Source organism: Leptonychotes weddellii, chromosome 16 (genome assembly GCF_054177405.1).
Source record: "Leptonychotes weddellii isolate Sample4059 chromosome 16, ASM5417740v2, whole genome shotgun sequence".
In the NCBI taxonomy this organism is placed as follows: Eukaryota; Metazoa; Chordata; class Mammalia; order Carnivora; family Phocidae; genus Leptonychotes; species Leptonychotes weddellii.
The window spans coordinates 17,664,697-17,682,305 of NC_138384.1; the positions used below are offsets into that span (position 1 = coordinate 17,664,697).

The following is a 17,609-nucleotide window of genomic DNA, read 5'->3' on the forward strand; positions in this document are numbered from 1 at the left end:
TTTTTTTAAAGATTTTATTTATTTATTTGACAGAGAGAGACACAGCGAGAGAGGGAACACAAGCAGGGGGAGTGGGAGAGGGAGAAGCAGGCTCCCCGCAGAGCAGGGAGCCCGATGTGGGACTCGATCCCAGGACCCTGGGATCATGACCTGAGCCGAAGGCAGTCGCTCAACCGACTGAGCCACCCAGGCGCCCTCTGAGGCTTCTGTCTATAAAGCTCGTTTTGTTTCTCTACTCAGGTGTGGTCTGGAGCCTGGAGTGGAAGAGAATGGTAAAAACAAAATCCCAGGGAATTATCCCATTCTTCCTCATCTGCAAGGGCTCTGTTTCTTGTTCCTTGGACTCAGTCTGCTGTCTAGGATGAAATCCATGCATCCACTGCTTGGGGGTGGTCCCAGGAGTTCATATACAGCTTAATGTGATCTTTCTCTTGAGATCTTTCCTTTTCATGGTCTCCTTGACACTTCCAAGTTCTGAGGGGTCTTCTGTCTATAAAGCTTGTTTCGTTTCTCTACTCAGTTTCATACTTCCCACCACTGCTTCTGATACAGAGAGAAGAAAACCAATTAACCTTATGACCTCATTTAACCTTAATTTAATTTAAAATTTCTAAAAGATTTTTAAAATTTTTATTCATTTGACAAAGATATATAGAGAGAGCACAAATAGGCAGAGTGGCAGGCAGAGGGAGAGGAGAAGCAGGCTCTCTGCTGAGCAGGGAGCCCGACTCAGGGCTAGATCCCAGGAACCTGGGATCATGACCTGAGCCAAAGGCAGCCGTTTAACCAGATGAGCCACCCAGGCGCCCCCCCCTTAATTTTATTTTTATTTTTTATTTTTTTTAAGTAGGCTTCACGCTTGGCATGGAGCCCAGTGTAGGGCTCGATCTTATGACCCTGAGATCATGACCCGAGCCGAAACCAAGAGTTGATCATTCAACCAACTGCACCACCCAGGCGCTCCCCACCCTTTAAAAAAAAAGATGTTTTTGTTTTGGGGGGATACAGAGGGAGAGTCAGCGTGGAGCGCGATGTGGGGCTCAATCTCAGGATCCTGAGATCATGAGCTGAGCTGAAACCAAGAGTAGGATGCTCAACCACCTGTGTCATCCAGGTGCCCCTGCCTTGTTGTCTTCTAATATCCAGGTAGCCTTTGATGTTTGGTTTTGTTCTCATGTCAGTAATATCTTTGTGCTGTTTCTCTTGCTCTGAAAGCTTTGGGAATTTTCTCTTTATCTTTCAAGTTCCTGTATTTTACCAAGCAATGTGGACTTTATTTTCCATAACACTAACTGTCCATTCTATTAGTCAACCCTCCTGTTAAATTTTAAAATCTTTTTCATAATCCCACCAACCCCTCCCCACTAAGAACTGTTGTTAGCTTATTGTCTTCTTTACGATTTTTGTTTTAGGCACACAGTATCCATCTTTACTCTGAATGTACTAGTTAGGATTTCTCAGAATCTGCATTTTGACCAGATCCATAGGTGATACATTCCCTACTCCTAGCAGATACTCACCTGATGTAGTTTTGCTCCAAAGGGGCATCTTCCTGAAGTCTCTGATGACCACAGCCCTGTCCCAGGGTTCCTGGCTCAGCATGACAGGTGGCTGCATCGTTATGTTCCAGCCCCAGCCCAGGCCCACTGCATGCCTTCTCTGTCTGGATGTGGGGAACTGCCTACTCCGAGAGCCGCCTCCAGGGATTGAGAGGAATGGCCACACGGAGGAGTTCAGCAAGGTCTACCCTGTTCCATGAGATTCTGAACACAGTTCTGTTGTGCTTACATTTTTAGATCAAATTTACATATGATGAAATACACAGGTGTTGAGTATACAATTGAATGCTTGGACAGATGTATATACCTGTGACTACTTCCCCCAGTGAAAATAAAGAACTTTCTCATACCCTCACGCCCCTTTGTAGTCAGTCCTCAAACTCCTCTTGAAGCAAATAGTGTGTCCATTTCTTTCACTGTATTTTTCTCTGTTCTTGAACTTCTTAGAAATAGAATCATAGGGTATGTCCTTCTCTTGTGTGTGCCTTCTTTCACTCAATATGATGTGAGAGTCGTCGTTGTGAATCTTTTATTTTTATCATTATTCATCATCATGTTGTATCATTATTCTTTTTCATTGCTGAGTAGTATTCCATTTTGTGAACGTAGCACAGTTTAATTTATCTCCTTTTGAACATTTAGGCTCTTTTTTACCTTTTGGCTATTATGAACATTCTAATACACCATTCCTCTTGGCTCAATACCTAGGAGAGGAATTTCGGGTCACATGGCAGGATAGGCTGCACTTTTGAGTTCAAGGTACCTCCCTCTGGTTGCTCCCACTTTCGGTAGGGTTATGCGTCATCCTGCCCAGCCTGCATGGGCTCCCCGCCCGCCCAACCGCCGACCACCAGGCTGCAGCCTCTTGCCAGCCTCACTTGCTGCTCTGTAGCAGCCGAGTATGTGCTCTCCCGGCAGAGGTGGACCCTGCCACTTGGGCGGGAACCGTGGCTCCAGGGCCCAGCTGAGCCTGGCTCAGGGCTTATGCTCAGGTCCTCACTGAGGGAGACACTGCAGGTCCCAGAGGGCTGGCTGGAGTCCCCTCGGTTCTTCCTGTGCCCATCCTGCCTGGCCCATGCGCCAGCCTGACTGGCTCTTGGAGGCCCTGAACCCTGAGGGGATGACACCACCTCTTTGCCCTCCTCCTCAGTGCACCTCACACGAGGACCAAGGCTAAACTGCAAAGTAAGAGTAAGGAAGGCCAACAACCGATTTTTCTCATAGGGACTACCTGGATGCTTAAAAAAAAAAAAAAAAAGAAAAGACAAATATCAATATGAACAAAATGTTCATTTTGTTTGGCAGTCTCTTGTTCTCCTCTGGCCCTTTTGGCTGATCACTGCTGACAGCCAGTGTCGCCCACGCTGCTGGTCCCCCAAACCTCGTGTGCCCTGTGGCAGGCAGGTGCCCCAAGAGGCCCAGCTCTGATCTTGCCCTCTGCACCAAAACACTCAGTACCTTTTGTTGAATGAACAAAATAATGTTTACGTCAACTTTAAGCTTTAAAATCCATTTAAAGAGGAATTTCTTTTCCAAGCAAAGGTGGTTATTGGGATGGAAAGGAAAAAACCATTCTAGAGAGAAGAAAAGACAGACAGTGGACATATGTTTTGTAGTAAAACATGCTGTCGCTCCTTCCTGTCATTTCTTGCCTCCCTTTCCTTTATCCTTGGGCTTTTCTCCTGCCTTTTCTGGTGCCTTTTCTGGTACATTTTCCGGTGGCTTTTCTCCTTCCTTTGGCTTGTCAAACTTTTGCTCCTTTCCTGCAGGGGGAATCAGCGCATTCCTTCTGACTCTCTTGCCTTTGAAATGTTTTCTTTGAAGACACATATCGATTAAGGCGAAAAGTCCAGCCACGCCAATAAGGATCTAGAAAACAGAAGAAGGAACTTTTGCTTTTCATTCCAAAGCAGGCATAGTCTCTCCTTGTTTCTAATTAGTCAGCAGGTGCTGGTTAACACATCCCTTGGTTCCCCCGGAGACGCTCCGATTTTGCCCCTCCCCCAACCTCAGCATCCCTCTCTTAAAACCCAGCCTGGGTGTGGCCCATTGCCTTGGGGATCAAGGCAGCTAGGAGGAGGAAGCCCTTAGCTCAGCTGGCTCCCTGGACAGCATCTTTATTTAAGTGGCTTCTTCTTTGGAAACATTGACCAGCTTTACTTTTAAACTTTGCACGGGTCCCAAGATTTTGTGAAAAGAAAAGAAGTCCTTTCCTTAAGTCAGGGGAAAACACCCATTCTCCAGAAGAGGTGATTTCTGGAGTTCCCAACACGAAAGACTCACCACAGCAATGAAGTAGTGCATGGGCATGGTCTGTCGGCTTCTCACAGCTATGACTACAGCCCCCACAAGGAAGATGAAGGCGAACAGGTCATTGAGAAGGTCCTGAAAGCGTGGGAGATGGGAGAGTCAGTCTCAACCAGAACCAAACCCCCATCAACACCCAGCCTGGCATCGCTTCCTCCAGAGGGGATGGTTTCCAAACTTCTGCCTAATTTTGTTTTGTTTTGTTTTTTAAGATTTTATTTATTTATTTGACAGAGAGAGACACAACGAGAGAGGGAACACAAGCAGGGGGAGTGGGAGAGGGAGAAGCAGGCTTCCCGCCGAGTAGGGAGCCCGATGCGGGGCTCGATCCCAGGACCCTGGGATCATGACCTGAGCCGAAGGCAGATGCTTAATGACTGAGCCACCCAGGCGCCCCAAACTTCTGCCTAATTTTAAAAATATATATGTGAAGATAAATATACATCAGCTGGGTGGACATGCTCTGGTCCCCAGGGCTGGGCTCTTTGTGTTGAGACCCAAAGCTCAGGCTGCTTAACTGCCTTCATGGGCCCCCTCTGCTGCCATCTCCTCTGAAATCACACATTTAGTGGCTAGTTATTTCTTTCTTTTTTTTTTTTCCCTCCAATACTCATTTAAGTAAATGCACATCTGTTCAACTTAATGGTGAGTGCAACCCTCCGTCATCTTTCCTCTCAGGGCCAGCTCCCCTCTCTGGATCCAGAGTGGGCTGTATCGCTGGCAGGAGGGTCTGTTGGATTCTGGCCTCTCTGCTTGGGAGCCTGGCAGCTGCCTCCTCCACCCCTGCCCCCACCCCCCTCCTGCCTTACTTCCTAGACACTCTCTTCTTTGCAAGGCCACACCACCTCCTCCATCATCAGCCTTCCTTTCTATCCCTTCTGGCCCCAATCTTAACCTTGCCCTATACTTACTTCCTTTACCTTCCTGAAAATGTCCAGATGTTTCCAGCTTGGGCAGAGGGCTGCTTTCCCTGCAGGTACCATGCACGGCCACTTCCCGGCGTAGCCAAGCTTAGAGTTGGCCAAAGCATGGCCCTTGCAAGCCGGCTTCCTCCGCCATCACTCGTGCGGTGATGGTAGCCCAGAGTCTGTGCACCCTCTTCATCATGTGGGCAACAGCCGACTCGGCAGCCCTGGACGAGGCCCACCCTTCCCCTTGGTTTCCACGATGCTGTTTTTCTGTTAATTGTCCTTCCCTGGCTACTTGTTGTGGGCCTTTTCTTTTCTTTTTCAGGGTTTTGAATTTTAATACATTTCAAACATACTATCCCCACTCCCACCTCCAGCAGCCATGAACCACTGAGATTGAACAGATGTTAACATCTTGCAATATTTGCTTAGAGCACTAAGAAAAAAAAAAAGCCAGAAGTAAAACTTTGTGGATCCACAGGGTCACCACTCTAGCCCTTTCATGCCTGTCGCTCAGAGGCAGCCACACACATTGGAGCTAATGGGTACTTTTCCCAAGAGTGTCTTCATATTTTCCTCCATATTATATATTCACAAACAGTATATACTATTTTATGTGTTTCACAAATTTAAATTTAAATAAAAGATATCTTCTAGCATTGGCTTTTTAAAAAAAAGCTTTTATTTTTTATTTATTTAGAGAGCGCATGTGCATGCACGGGGAGTGGGGCAGGAAGGGAGAAGAGGGAGAGAATCTCAAGCAGACTCTGTGCTGAGCGCGGAGCCTGACATGGGGCTTGATCTTGCAACCCTGAGATCATGACCTGAGCTGAAATCGAGTCAATTCCTTAACTGACTGAGCTACCCAGGTGTCCCAGCATTGTTTTTGTTTTTGTTTTTAAAGATTTTATTTATTTATTTGAGAGGGAGAGAGAGACAGAGAGAGAAAGCACAAGAGCAGGGGGAGGGAGAAGCAGACTCCCTGCTGAGCAGGGAGCAAGATGCCAGTCTTATCCCAGGACGCTGTGATCATGACCAGATGCTTAACCGACTGAGCCACCGGGCACCCCCCCCACCCCCAGTATTGGCTTTTTAAACTTAACAAAGTTTGTGAGATTTATCAATTTTGAGAAATACATATTGAATTCATAAATTTTAACTGATGTATGCTATGAATAAACCAAACCAGAGACATTAGGTTGTTTCTACCTTTTAGGAAATTATTATTACAAACTCTGCTGTGGTGAACACGCTTGTCTGTGTCTTCTGTGCATATTTCCTCCTGGTATGAATCAGTAATCGAAAATCTCCCAGGGGCACCTGGGTGACTTAGTCGGTTAAGCGTCTGCCTTCAGCCCAGGTCATGATCCTGGGGTCCTGGGATCGAGTCCTGCATCGGGCTCCTTGCTCAGAGGGGAGCCTGCTTCTCCCTCTCCCTCTGCCTGCCGCTCCCCCTGCTAGTGTTCTCTCTCTCACAAATAAATAAAATCTTAAAAAGAAAATCTCCTGGGGCGCCTGGGTGGCTCAGTCGTTGGCGGCTGCCTTCGGCTCGGGTCGTGATCCCAGGGTCCTGGGATCGAGCCCTGCATCGGGCTCCCTGCTTGGCAGGAAGCCTGCTTCTCCCTCTCCCACTCCCCCTGCTTGTGTTCCCTCTCTCGCTGTCTCTCTCTCTGTCAAATAAATGGGTAGAATCTTAAAAAAAAAAAAAAAGAAAGAAAGAAAGAAAATCTCCTAATGAAGAAAAGCCCAGAGCCAGATGGCTTTACTGGTGAATTTTACCAAACATCTAAAGGAGAATTAACACCAATCCTCAAGCTCTTCCAAAAAATTGAAGAGGAGGGAACCACTCCCAAACTCATTTTATAAAGCCATTGTTTTCCTAATACCAAAACCAGAAAAGGACACTACCGGAAAAGAAAATTTCAGGCCAATCCCTGATGGATAGTAATACGAAAAATCTCAGTAAAATGCCAGCAAACCAAATTTAGCAGCACATTAAAAGGATCATTCACAATGATCTAGTAGCATTTATTCTTGGGATGCAGGGATGTTTTAAACATATGCAAATCAATCAATGTGGTAGGTCACATTAGTACAATGAGAGAAAAGAATCATATGATCCCCTTAATAGACAAAGAAAAAAGCATTTGACAAAATTCAATATCCATCCATGATAAAAACTCTTTAACAAATTAGGCATAGAAGGAACATATGTCAACATAATAAAGACCGTACATGACAAGCCCACAGCTAACATCATATTCAATGGCGAAAGGTTGAAAACTTTTCCTCTAAGATCAGGAACAAAACAAGGGTGCCCCCTCTTACCAATCCTCTTCAACAGAGTGGGAAATCCTGGGTAGAGCAGTCAGACAAGAAGAAATAAAAGGTATCATCATATCCCTGATCTCATTTTTCTATTGGTTTTAAAAATTTTCTTTATGATGGCTTCTGTTGTAAAGTTTTAATTTTAACGTGATACATAGTTTCTCCCTCTCTCTCTTGCTCACACACACATTCCCAAGAACATTTATTAAATATTCAGGTCAATTGGTTTATAACACCACCTCTGTTATATACCAAGTTGCCATATGTATGTAGGTTTGTTTCTGAGTTCTCTTTTTATTCCTGTATTCGTTTTCTCAGGCGACCTTAGCAAAATACCACAGACTGGGTGGCTTAGACAACAGACATTTATTTTCTCATTGTTCTGGAGGCTGGAGGTCCATGATCAAGATGCCAGCGTATTCAGTTTCTGGTGAGGGCTCTCTTCCTGGTTTGCAGATGGCTGCCTTCTTGCTATGTCCCCACATGGCCTTTCCATGGTGTGCACAGTGGCATGGGGAGGAGGCAGGGGGAGAGGGAGGGAGGAGAGAGCTCTCTGTTGTCTTTTCTTATAGGGATACTAATCCTATTGGATCAGGGTCCCACTCTTATGATTTCATTTCATCTTAAGTACTACTCTAGAGGCCCCATCTGCAAGCTTAGTCACTCTGGAGGTTAGATTTCAGCCTATGAATTTTGGGGGTACACATTCAGACCATAACAATTCCATTAGTCTTTTTGTAATCCCTGAGCTAATACCAAAGCTTTATAGTAATTCCAATATCTTGTTAGATGAGTCCATCCCTGCCAGAATTTTAGAATCACCTTGTAAAGTTCCAGGAACAACCTCTGTCAGGTTGAAATTTCTACTTAATTTACGGATTACTGTGGAATAAACGGATATCATCTTTATGATAACAGTTCTTCAGATCTGTGAATGTGGTGTATTTTTCCATTTATGTAGAGTTTTCTTTTATGTCTATTAATAAATTATGATCTCTGTGTAAAGTCTTACACATCTTTGAACAGGTTTATTCTAAGTTTCTTCTGGTTTCTGTTGCTGTTTTAAATGGTTTCTGTGAGAAGTCACATTTTCTCATTGTTCGTTGCTGGTATTCTGGAATGATATCATGTGGGTCTCTGGTTGCCCTGTGGCACTCAAGCAGTTCTGGTAATTTCACTGTAGATTCTTTTAGATTTTCTATGTGGAGAATCATATTATCTGTGAATGATTCTAGTTTTTTTCCCCTTCCCAATTCATTCACTTTTTTTCTTGTTACGTTGTGACTAATTTAAGATCTCCAGCACAGTGCTGTACAGAAGGATGGATAGTCGGCATTGCTAAGGAAATGCTTCTAAAGTTTTACCATGAAACACAATGGTTATTGTTGGTTTGGGTAGGTACTTATTAAGATAAGGATGTTCTCTTTTAAAGTAGTTTGCTAAGAGTTTCCTAAAAATTAGTATTGAATATTACTAGTTTTTCTGAAGCTCGTGAGATGACATGGTTTTCTCCTTTAGATTCAAGATTGTAAATTAATAGAATTTTGCAGATTAAACCATCTTTGCATTCCTGACACATACCCTGCTTGATCATGATGTATTGCTTCCTTATGTATCCCTTGATTCAGTTTGCTTATATTTTATTGAGGATTCTTATAGCCACATTCAGATAAGCTATATATACTATACTATATATACTTTACTTTCCTTATAATGTCTGGTTTTAAGATCAAAAGACTACTAGATAATACAGCATATTATCAGGGCTGTAAAAAGAGAGAAGAAAAAAGGGACAGACCAATGAAACTGAATGTATAGTCTAGAAATAAAGCCTGCATCTGGGATTTTAACATTTAACAAAAATGCCAATTAAAATCAGTGGGGAGAGGGGTGCCTGGGTGGCTCAGTCGTTAAGCGTCTGCCTTTGGCTCCGGTCATGATCCCAGGGTCCTGGGATTGAGCTCTGCGTTGGGCTCCCTGCTCAGCGGGAAGCCTGCTTCTCCCTCTCCCACTCCCCCTGCTTGTGTTCCCTCTCTCGCTGTCTTTCTGTCAGATAAATAAATAAAATCTTTAAAAAAAAAAATCAGTGGTGGGGTCACCTGGTTGGCTCAGTCAGTTAAGCATCTGCCTCTGGTTCAGGTCATGATCCCAGGGTTCTGGGATTGACCCCCATGTCACGCTCCTTGCTCAATGCGGAGGCTACTTCTACTCCCTTCCCCTTGAGCCTCCCCCCACTCATGCTCTCTCATTCTCTCTCTCGCATGCACTCTCTCTCCCAAATAAATAAAATCTTAAAAAATATAAAATCAGTGGGGAAAAGATACACTATTTAATAAAAGAATAAATTGAGTGATAAGGTAGAACAACTGGATAGTCATCAGGATATAAAGCTAGAGGGGCACCTTGGTGGCTGAGTTGGTTAACTGACTCTTGATTTCAGGTCAGCTCATGATCTTGGGGTTGTGAGATTGAGCCCCACATCGGGCTCTGCACTCTGTTTAAGATTCTCTCTCACCCTCTCCCTTTGCCCCCCTTCCCCACACACCCACCCACTCACGTGTATGCCCTCTCTCTCTTAAAGAAAAAAAAGGATATAAAGCTGAAGTCATGGTTCATACCATATACCAAAATGACTCCAAATTAGGTTTTTTAAAAGATTTTATTTATTTATTTGAGAGAGAGAGAGAATGAGAGAGAGAGCATGAGCGGGGGGAGGATCAGAGGGAGAAGCAGACCCCCTGCTGAGCAGGGAGCCTGATGTGGGACTCAATCCCAGGACTCTAGGATCATGACCTGAGCCGAAGGCAGTTGCTTAAGCAACTGAGCCACCCAGGCTTCCAGAATGACTCCAAATTAACCAAAAGATTTAAATGTAAAAAGTGAAACCAGTGCCACATGGAAACATGGATGAATTTTTTATAACTTGTTTTTCTATTTCTTTTTGAGTCAATTTTATGTTATATTTTTTACAGGAAATTATTATCTAAACTTTCCAATTTATGGGCATAAAAATTCACATTTTCCCTGTAATCTTTAAAAATCTCTTCTTGATCTTTTTTTTTTTAAGATTTTATTTATTTGAGAGTGAGGGAGAGAGAGCTTGAGCATAAGCAGTGGGGGAGGGGCAGAGGGAGAAGGAGAAGCAGACTCCCTGTGGAGCAGGGATCCCGATGCGGGACCCAATCCCGGGGATCATGACCTGAGCCGAAGGCAGATGCTTAACCAACTGAGCCACCCAGGTGCCCTCTTTTTGATTTTTATACTAATATTTTTCTTTGTTCATTCTCTTTTTTCTCCCCCCCTTGGGATCCACCTACTTTATTAGTCTTTTTCAAAGAACTAGATATTTTGTTTTATTAGTCCTCACTATGGATCTTTGTTTCCTATTTCATTAGTTTTAGCTCTTATCTTTGGCATTGCCTTCTTCTTAATTCCATTGTTTTATTTTGTTCTGGTACCTTCTTACGACTATTAATTTTCAGTCTTTTCTAATTATATAGATTTGAATTTGAATAGTTTAGGGACATTCTACAGATAGTATCTGTGAATACTACATAGATACTAAATCCTCATATGTTTGGGGAACACACTAGATTTCCCCCCAAACACTTGGAGATTGAGTTAAATTTTACTGATTGATTTCTAATTATATTACGTTGAAATTAGAGAATATGTTCTGTATGATAATCACTTATTTGTTATTTATCTACATTTACTTTGTGATGTTATTGAGGATAATTTTTTAAGATTTTATTTATTTGAGAGAGAGTGCACAAAGGAAGAGGGAGAAGCAGACTTCCCGCTGAGTAGAGAGCCCAATGCAGGCTCCATCCCAGGACCATGGGATTATGACCTGAGCTGAAGGCAGACAGCCAACCGACTGACCCACCCAGGTGCCCTGAGGATAATTTTTTTTTAAGATTTATTTACTTATTTGAGAGAGAGAGCATGAGCAGGGGAAGGGGCAGAGGGAGAGGGGGAGGAAGAGCGTCTCAAGCAGATTCCCCGCTGAGTGCAGAGCCCAACCTGGGGCTTGACCTCAGGAGCCTGAGATCACATCCTGAGTGAAAATCAAGAGTTGGACATTTAACCAACTGAGCCACCCAGGCACCCTGAGGTTAATTTTTATGATTGTTCCAAGTGTACTTGAAAAGAATATATAGCCCGTTCTGTTGGGTATAGGGTTCCATATGTTCTAGGTATGTCATTGGATTGGCTATCAATTGCTGAAGGAGGCATGTTAATCTACCACTATGGCTGCTGTTTGCAGCATGTTGTTGTTCTTCCTTATAAATAAGTTCATTTTTGTTTTTTTATATTTGGGGGCTATCTTGTTGGGTACATACAAGTTCAGAATTACTATACGTGGTGATCTTTATAAACTTAAAAAAAACATAAAATTGGCTTTTAGTTAGTATTTTCCTTTTATTATTTTTTCCATCTCTTATAGCTGGATTAAAAAAATATCTATTCTTAGAGTCCTCTGTCTTTTAAGTGAAGAATATAGTCCATTTATATTTGTCACCATTTCTGATATATTTGGATTTATTTCTGCCATTTTATTTTATTTTTTTCTATTTAACATATGCCACATTCCCCCTCCCCCCTCTTCCCTTCTATGAATTAACTCTATTCTCTTTCCACTCTTTCCCCTCAATAGGTTTGATGTTACATACCCGGGAATTCTATTCTTTAGCAGAATACAGAATTATGTTTTAATATGTTAGTGTTAACATTATTACCAAATGTCCTTCCAAATCAATGACTTTTAATTCTTATCATACACCACTACCGTGGTCTTAACCTGTTACTATGTTGCTGCTGCTTCAGTTCTACCTTGTTTTAGTGTTCTCTCCCACCTCCCAAAACTATTAATATATTTTTTAAAACCCCAATTCTGTCTTAATGTTTATTTAGGTCAATCCACACACTCACTAGGCTCTTCGCTTACTGTTCCTTTTTTACATGGCACACATTTCTTTTTGGTTTAATTTCCTTCTTCCTGAGGTACATCTTTTAGTAGTTCTTTCAGTGAGGGTCAGGGAAAAGAAATCGTTTCATTCGTTGTTTAAAAATATCTTTATTTTACTCTTGCCACCTCATCCCTTTAAAGAAATTATTCCAGTGTTTTCTGGCCACTGTTACTGCTGTTGAAATATATGAAGTTAAGTCTAGTAGTTTGAGGGTTTTTGTTGTCTTTGGTTTTGTTTTGTTTTTTTTTTAAGGTAAGTTGTCTTTTGGTTTAATTTTATAATTAAACCAAAGGTTGGGCTCTGCACTCAGCGGGGAATCTGCTTGAGACGCTCTCCCTCCCCCTCTCCCTCTGCCCCTTCCCCTGCTCATGCTCTCTCTCTCAAATAAGTAAATAAATCTTAAAAAAAAATTATCCTCAGGGCACCTGGGTGGGTCAGTCAGTTGACTGTCTGCCTTCGGCTCAGGTCATAATCCCATGGTCCTGGGATGGAGCCCTGCATTGGGCTCTCTACTCAGCGGGAAGTCTGCTTCTCCCTCTTCCAAGGGCCGCAAACTCCCTTAAGTTTTCCTTTGTTTCTGGGGCCTCTATGACATGCCTAGGTGTGGTTTTGTGTTTACTTATTTTTCTTGGTACACCTTTGAGGATTCATGTCTTTCATTAAATCTAACATTAGTTTGACCACCTCAGCTCTTTTTTGGTCACTATTTACATGTAGTATCTTTTCCCATTTTTACTTTGAACTTATTTGTATCTTTGGACTAAAGTGAGTCTCTTATGTTCATATTGTTTTTTTTTTTTTTTAAGATTTTATTTATTTATTTGAGACAGAGAGAATGAGAGAGACAGCACATGAGAGGGGGGAGGGTCAGAGGGAGAAGCAGGCTCCCTGCCGAGCAGGGAGCCCGATGCGGGACTCGATCCCAGGACTCCAGGATCATGACCTGAGCCGAAGGCAGTCGCTTAACCAACTGAGCCACCCAGGCGCCCTCTTATGTTCATATTTTATCAGTTTAAAATGGATCATTTAAAAAATCCATTCTGAAAATCTCTTAGAGAGTTTAATCCATGTGCACTTAAAGTAATTACTGATAAGGACGTATTTCTATCATTTTGATGTTTGTTTTTTATATATCATATCTTTTTGTTCCTCAATTCCTCCATTATTACCTTCTTCTGTGTTTAATTTTTTTGTAATGTACCAATTTCATTCCCTTCTCATTTCTTTTTCTACACATTATTTAGTTAATTTCCTAGTGGTTACCTTGGGGTTACAATTAATATCTTAAATTTATAATAGTCTAGCTTGAATTGATACCAACTTTGCCTCAGTAGTACACAAAAGCTCTTACTGTTATCATCACAAATTATATCTTTACATACAGTCCCATTAACATGGATTTATAATTATTGTTTTATGCATTTGTCTTTTAAATCATATCAGAAAAAAGAAGTTACAAACCAAACATACAATAATACTGGCTTTTATATTTACCTATGTAGTTACTGTTATTGGTGTTCTTTATTATTTTATGGCTTCAAGTTACTGTCTAGTGTCCTCTCATTTGAGCCTGAAGGACTCTCTTTAGCATTTCTTGTAGGGCAGGTCTACTAGCCACAAACTCCCTCAACTTTTGCTTTATCTAGGAATGTCTTAATTTCTCCTTCATTTTTGAATGATAATTTTTTTAAAAAATATGGAATGCTTTGTGAATTTATGTGTCATCCTTGTGCAGGGGCCATGCTAATCTTCTCTGTATTGTTCCAATTTTAGTATATGTGCTGCAGAAGCGAGCTCTTGAATGATAATTTTTTTTTTTATAAGTTTTTTTTTTTTTAAAGATTTTATTTATTTATTTGAGAGAGAGAATGAGACAGAGAGAGAGAGCACGAGATGGGGGAGGGTCAGAGGGAGAAGCAGACTCCCCGCCGAGCAGGGAGCCCGATGCGGGACTCGATCCAGGAACTCCAGGATCATGACCTGAGCCGAAGGCAGTTGCTCAACCGACTGAGCCACCCAGGCGCCCCTTGAATGATAATTTTTTAAAAAGATTCATTTATTTATTTGAGAGAGAGCGCATGTGTGAGCAGGGGGAGGGGCAGAGGGACAGAGGGAGAGAGAGACAGAAAGAAGCACACTCCGCACTGAGCGTGGAGCCCAATGCGGGGCTCAGTCTCATGATCCTGAGATCATGACCTGAGCTGAAATCAAGAGTCAGGTGTTCAACTTAGTGAGCCACCTTGGTGCCCCTTCAATGGTAATTTTTTTAAAAAGATTTTTAAAAAGATTTTTTATTTATTCATTTGAGAGGGAGAGAGAGCGAGCAAGTGAGAGCACAAGCAAGGGGGAGGGTCAGAAGGAGAGGGAGAAGCAGACTCCCCACTGAGCAGGGTGCCTGATGTGGGGCTCAATCCCAGAACCCCATGATCATGACCTGAACTGAAGGCAGATGCTTAACCAACTAAGCCACCCAGGTGCCCATTGAATAGTAATTTTTGAAGGATAATTTCAATTTTGAAGGGTATTGTATTCATTTCCTGGATCTTTTTATTCTGTCCTCAGAATGTCTTATTCTGTTCTTAGGGCTCTGTTTATATCTTTAATTATTTTAAGTGTATTTCTTATTATTTTCAGACAGCTCTTCTATTAATCTCATATTCTCAGGGTTTTAATCCTCCCATTTGTTTGTTTGCTGATTCTCGATTCTTGGACATGGGGATTTTAAAATCAGGTGTCTTGTAGTTTTGGACTGTGAGTTCGTTCTTGGCAAGCCCTCTGCCCCCACCTGTCCTGTGAGAACCTCTTTATGCTTTGACTGGGACTTTGCATTTGTTTCTGTCAGGAGTCCCAGGGACATCGTCAGAACATGATTAAGTTAGGATCCGATATTATGCTAATTCCCAGGCACAATTTTTCTAGGCTGCATGAAGGTTTCCAGGATGAAAGTAGTTAACAATTCAAACCAAGTCCATACAAAATTCAGACCCAAGGTTTCTATTTCTCAAGGTGGTCTTTCTTTTCTTTTCTTTTCTTTCTTTTCCCACTCAAAGCTCAGACAGAGGTGAACATGGCTTCTTGTTCCTTTGTCTTCTCTGCCTGTCTTCTCCCTGTCTTTGCAGGGTGCTGGCTTATGCAGGGGTCTCAGTTCTGAATCCCCATCTTGCTCGGGACCAAGACCTCACCTCCGCTAACTGAAGAGTGTATGCACATCCACACTGTTGCTTCCTGGGGGCAATACTTCATGGGCCAGTCCTACCCACAATCCAATAGCGGACTGAGCTCCACTCCTGTTTTTCATTTCTGGCACTTGTGTGTCTCCTCTTTTTTTTTTTTTCCTGCCGGCTCAGCCATTCAGCTATCGCAGTTGTGTTTACATTTTCCCTAGTAGTTTTAGATAGGTGCAGTAGGAGGATTTTCAGGGTTTACTGATTCTTCATTTTGTTGGAACTAAAAGTATCTTCTCAAGTTCCTTGGCTTTCCCTTTACTTTGTCCTCTGCTTATCCCTCTCCCAAGAGTCTTATTTGGTCCTCTTCTCCTTTCTCCCTATATTGGGAGTCCTCACACTGCGGAGACCTATGAATCCCTGGGCCCCAGTCACTTTTGATAAGGAAGCAGAACTGAGTGCAGTTAGGGACTCAGAATCTACGGACAAAGCTGGGTTTGAATCCTTTTTCTGCCACTTACTAGCTGAGTTACCTGGGGGTACGTGATTTGGCCCTCCTGAGACCATTTCATATGTAAGGTGAGTGAAACCCTGAGTTTAGTGCCCTGGAGGTACACTGTGAATGTGCAGTGAGATGGAAGTTAGGTGGGTGCACTCTGTGATCACACAGGTGATGGCCAGGGATTCAAGGCCCTGAGTCCTCAGGCACAGCATCAAGCACTTTGCATTTATTTCTCAGGCACAATCGCATGAGAGGTTATTACTGTCCTCATGTTACAGATGAAGGAAACAGAGGGCACAAGTGTTTGGGTAGCTTGCCCCACTCCCGTTCCAGTGGATGACTGCTTTGGGCTGAACATCCTTTTTTTTTTGAGAGAGAGAGAGACAGAGAACATGCGCATGGAGGAGGGGCAGAGGGAGGAGAGAGAGAATCTTAAGCAGGCTCCATGCCCAGTGCAGAGCGCTACAGGGGCTCGATCTCACAACCCCGAGATCATGACCTGAGCTGAAATCAAGAGTTAGATGCTCCACCGACTGAGCCACCCAGCGCCCCTATGCTTAACATCCTTTACAGGGAAAGTCACTGGAGATCCAAGACTGCTTTAGAAGGGATTTCTTTAAAATTCTCATTTTATTTTACTGATTTATTGGAAGATTGGTTTTCTTCTTTGAATCCTGGGGATGGGGTATGTTCTGGGGTGATCTCTCCACACTCAAGTGTGAGCTGGCACAGAAGCGGGAGGAACAGCTGGTTGCTATACAGCCTCTGCTCCCATGGAGAGCAAAGCTTCCAGAAAGCAAAGACCTCTTCCTTTGACCACCAGATAGGTAAGAAGCCCACCCCGCCCCCAACCCCCAAGCTGCCTTTTCTGCCTAACTTCAGCTGCCCCTCCCCTGGCCCACCTGAGGTGCTGAGCCCATGCCCTGGGCACTAATGTGGAAGGTGGCGCATGTCTGTCTGTTCAGTCACTTCCAGGTACCAAGACACACGCATGAATGCACCCCAGCCGCAGGCACTCCCCACCTCCTCTCACTTACAGAAATAGGCCACAGGATGAAGGGCATGTATCTGTTGATGGCGAAGGTGTAGATAATGAAGAAGAAGCAGAAGACGGACAACTCCATGGTGATGATGAGTGTCAGGAGAGGGTGCACGGTGGTCCCCGTGAACATTACCAGTGCAGCTATTAGGCAGCCCTGCTGGGAGACATGCACCTGAGCTACGGCAGAGGGCTCTCACTGGCTCTACAACCCTTTCGGAGCCCCTTTGGAGCCTGCTCCTTCTCCCTCTTCCCATCGCTGGACCCCCATCCCCCCGCCCAGGGGTACCCGACCAACTTACCAAGCTCAGGATCTTGACCTCAGCGTGCCCCATAACCCAAAACTCTTTATTGCTGTCCTTGAGTTCCCACTTGTAGCGGCGACACCCCTTCCTCGTGCCCACTTCATCCTTGGGCTGCACTGACTTTTCCTTTTTCTTGGGCTCCTGGTCTTTCTTGTCTTCGGGTTTGGGGACCGACGACGGCGGAGGGGGCGGGGGCGCAGCTGCGGGGGGCGGGGCCGCCGCGGCCGCCGCTTTGCCCTTTTTGCCTTTGTCAGCCATCTTTGCGTGGGAGTTCTTAACTTCTCACCGCCTGCCCGATCTCTCCTGCTGTCCGCGGACAGGCCTGGCCTCTGAGCGAGCCTGGTGCCCACCGACCCGCCCAGAGGTCCCGCTCAGCCAACGGCCAGGAGCCGGCGAACGCCAACGCCTGGCGCTTTCCCGCGCGCCGCGTCTCCTCGCGCCGGCTCACCGGGCTCCGGGCCGACCCGGTCGCACCGCGAGGACCCCAGTGGGTGCCGGGCCGGCTGCCTCCAGGGCCGCCCAGC

General features: G+C 44.1%; 2 protein-coding genes and 1 non-coding gene across 4 annotated transcripts in view; 1 reads left to right on the forward strand and 2 right to left on the reverse strand.

Annotated features, from left to right (window-relative positions):
- TK2 (thymidine kinase 2) overlaps positions 1 to 17,609 on the forward strand; it is an 83,947-nt gene that overhangs the window by 12,437 nt on the left and 53,901 nt on the right. The gene's annotated exons all lie outside the window — the stretch shown is intronic.
- Positions 3,054 to 17,489, reverse strand: CMTM2 (CKLF like MARVEL transmembrane domain containing 2). Of its 2 annotated transcripts, none has more exons than XM_081806487.1 (4): positions 17,083 to 17,489; positions 16,779 to 16,940; positions 3,843 to 3,944; positions 3,054 to 3,428 (listed from the first exon to the last, which is right to left on the reverse strand). In XM_081806487.1, exons 1-4 carry the CDS (start codon positions 17,341 to 17,343, stop codon positions 3,201 to 3,203), a joined length of 753 nt encoding a protein of 250 aa, XP_081662613.1. In that variant the 5' UTR covers positions 17,344 to 17,489; the 3' UTR covers positions 3,054 to 3,200. The 2 variants fall into 2 exon arrangements, with proteins under 2 accessions (XP_081662613.1, XP_081662614.1); XM_081806488.1 differs by having other exon boundaries at positions 16,779 to 16,937; positions 17,083 to 17,487.
- Positions 13,766 to 13,872, reverse strand: LOC115939320 (U6 spliceosomal RNA). Its single transcript, XR_004074153.1, has one exon. It is a non-coding gene; the product is annotated as a U6 spliceosomal RNA (small nuclear RNA).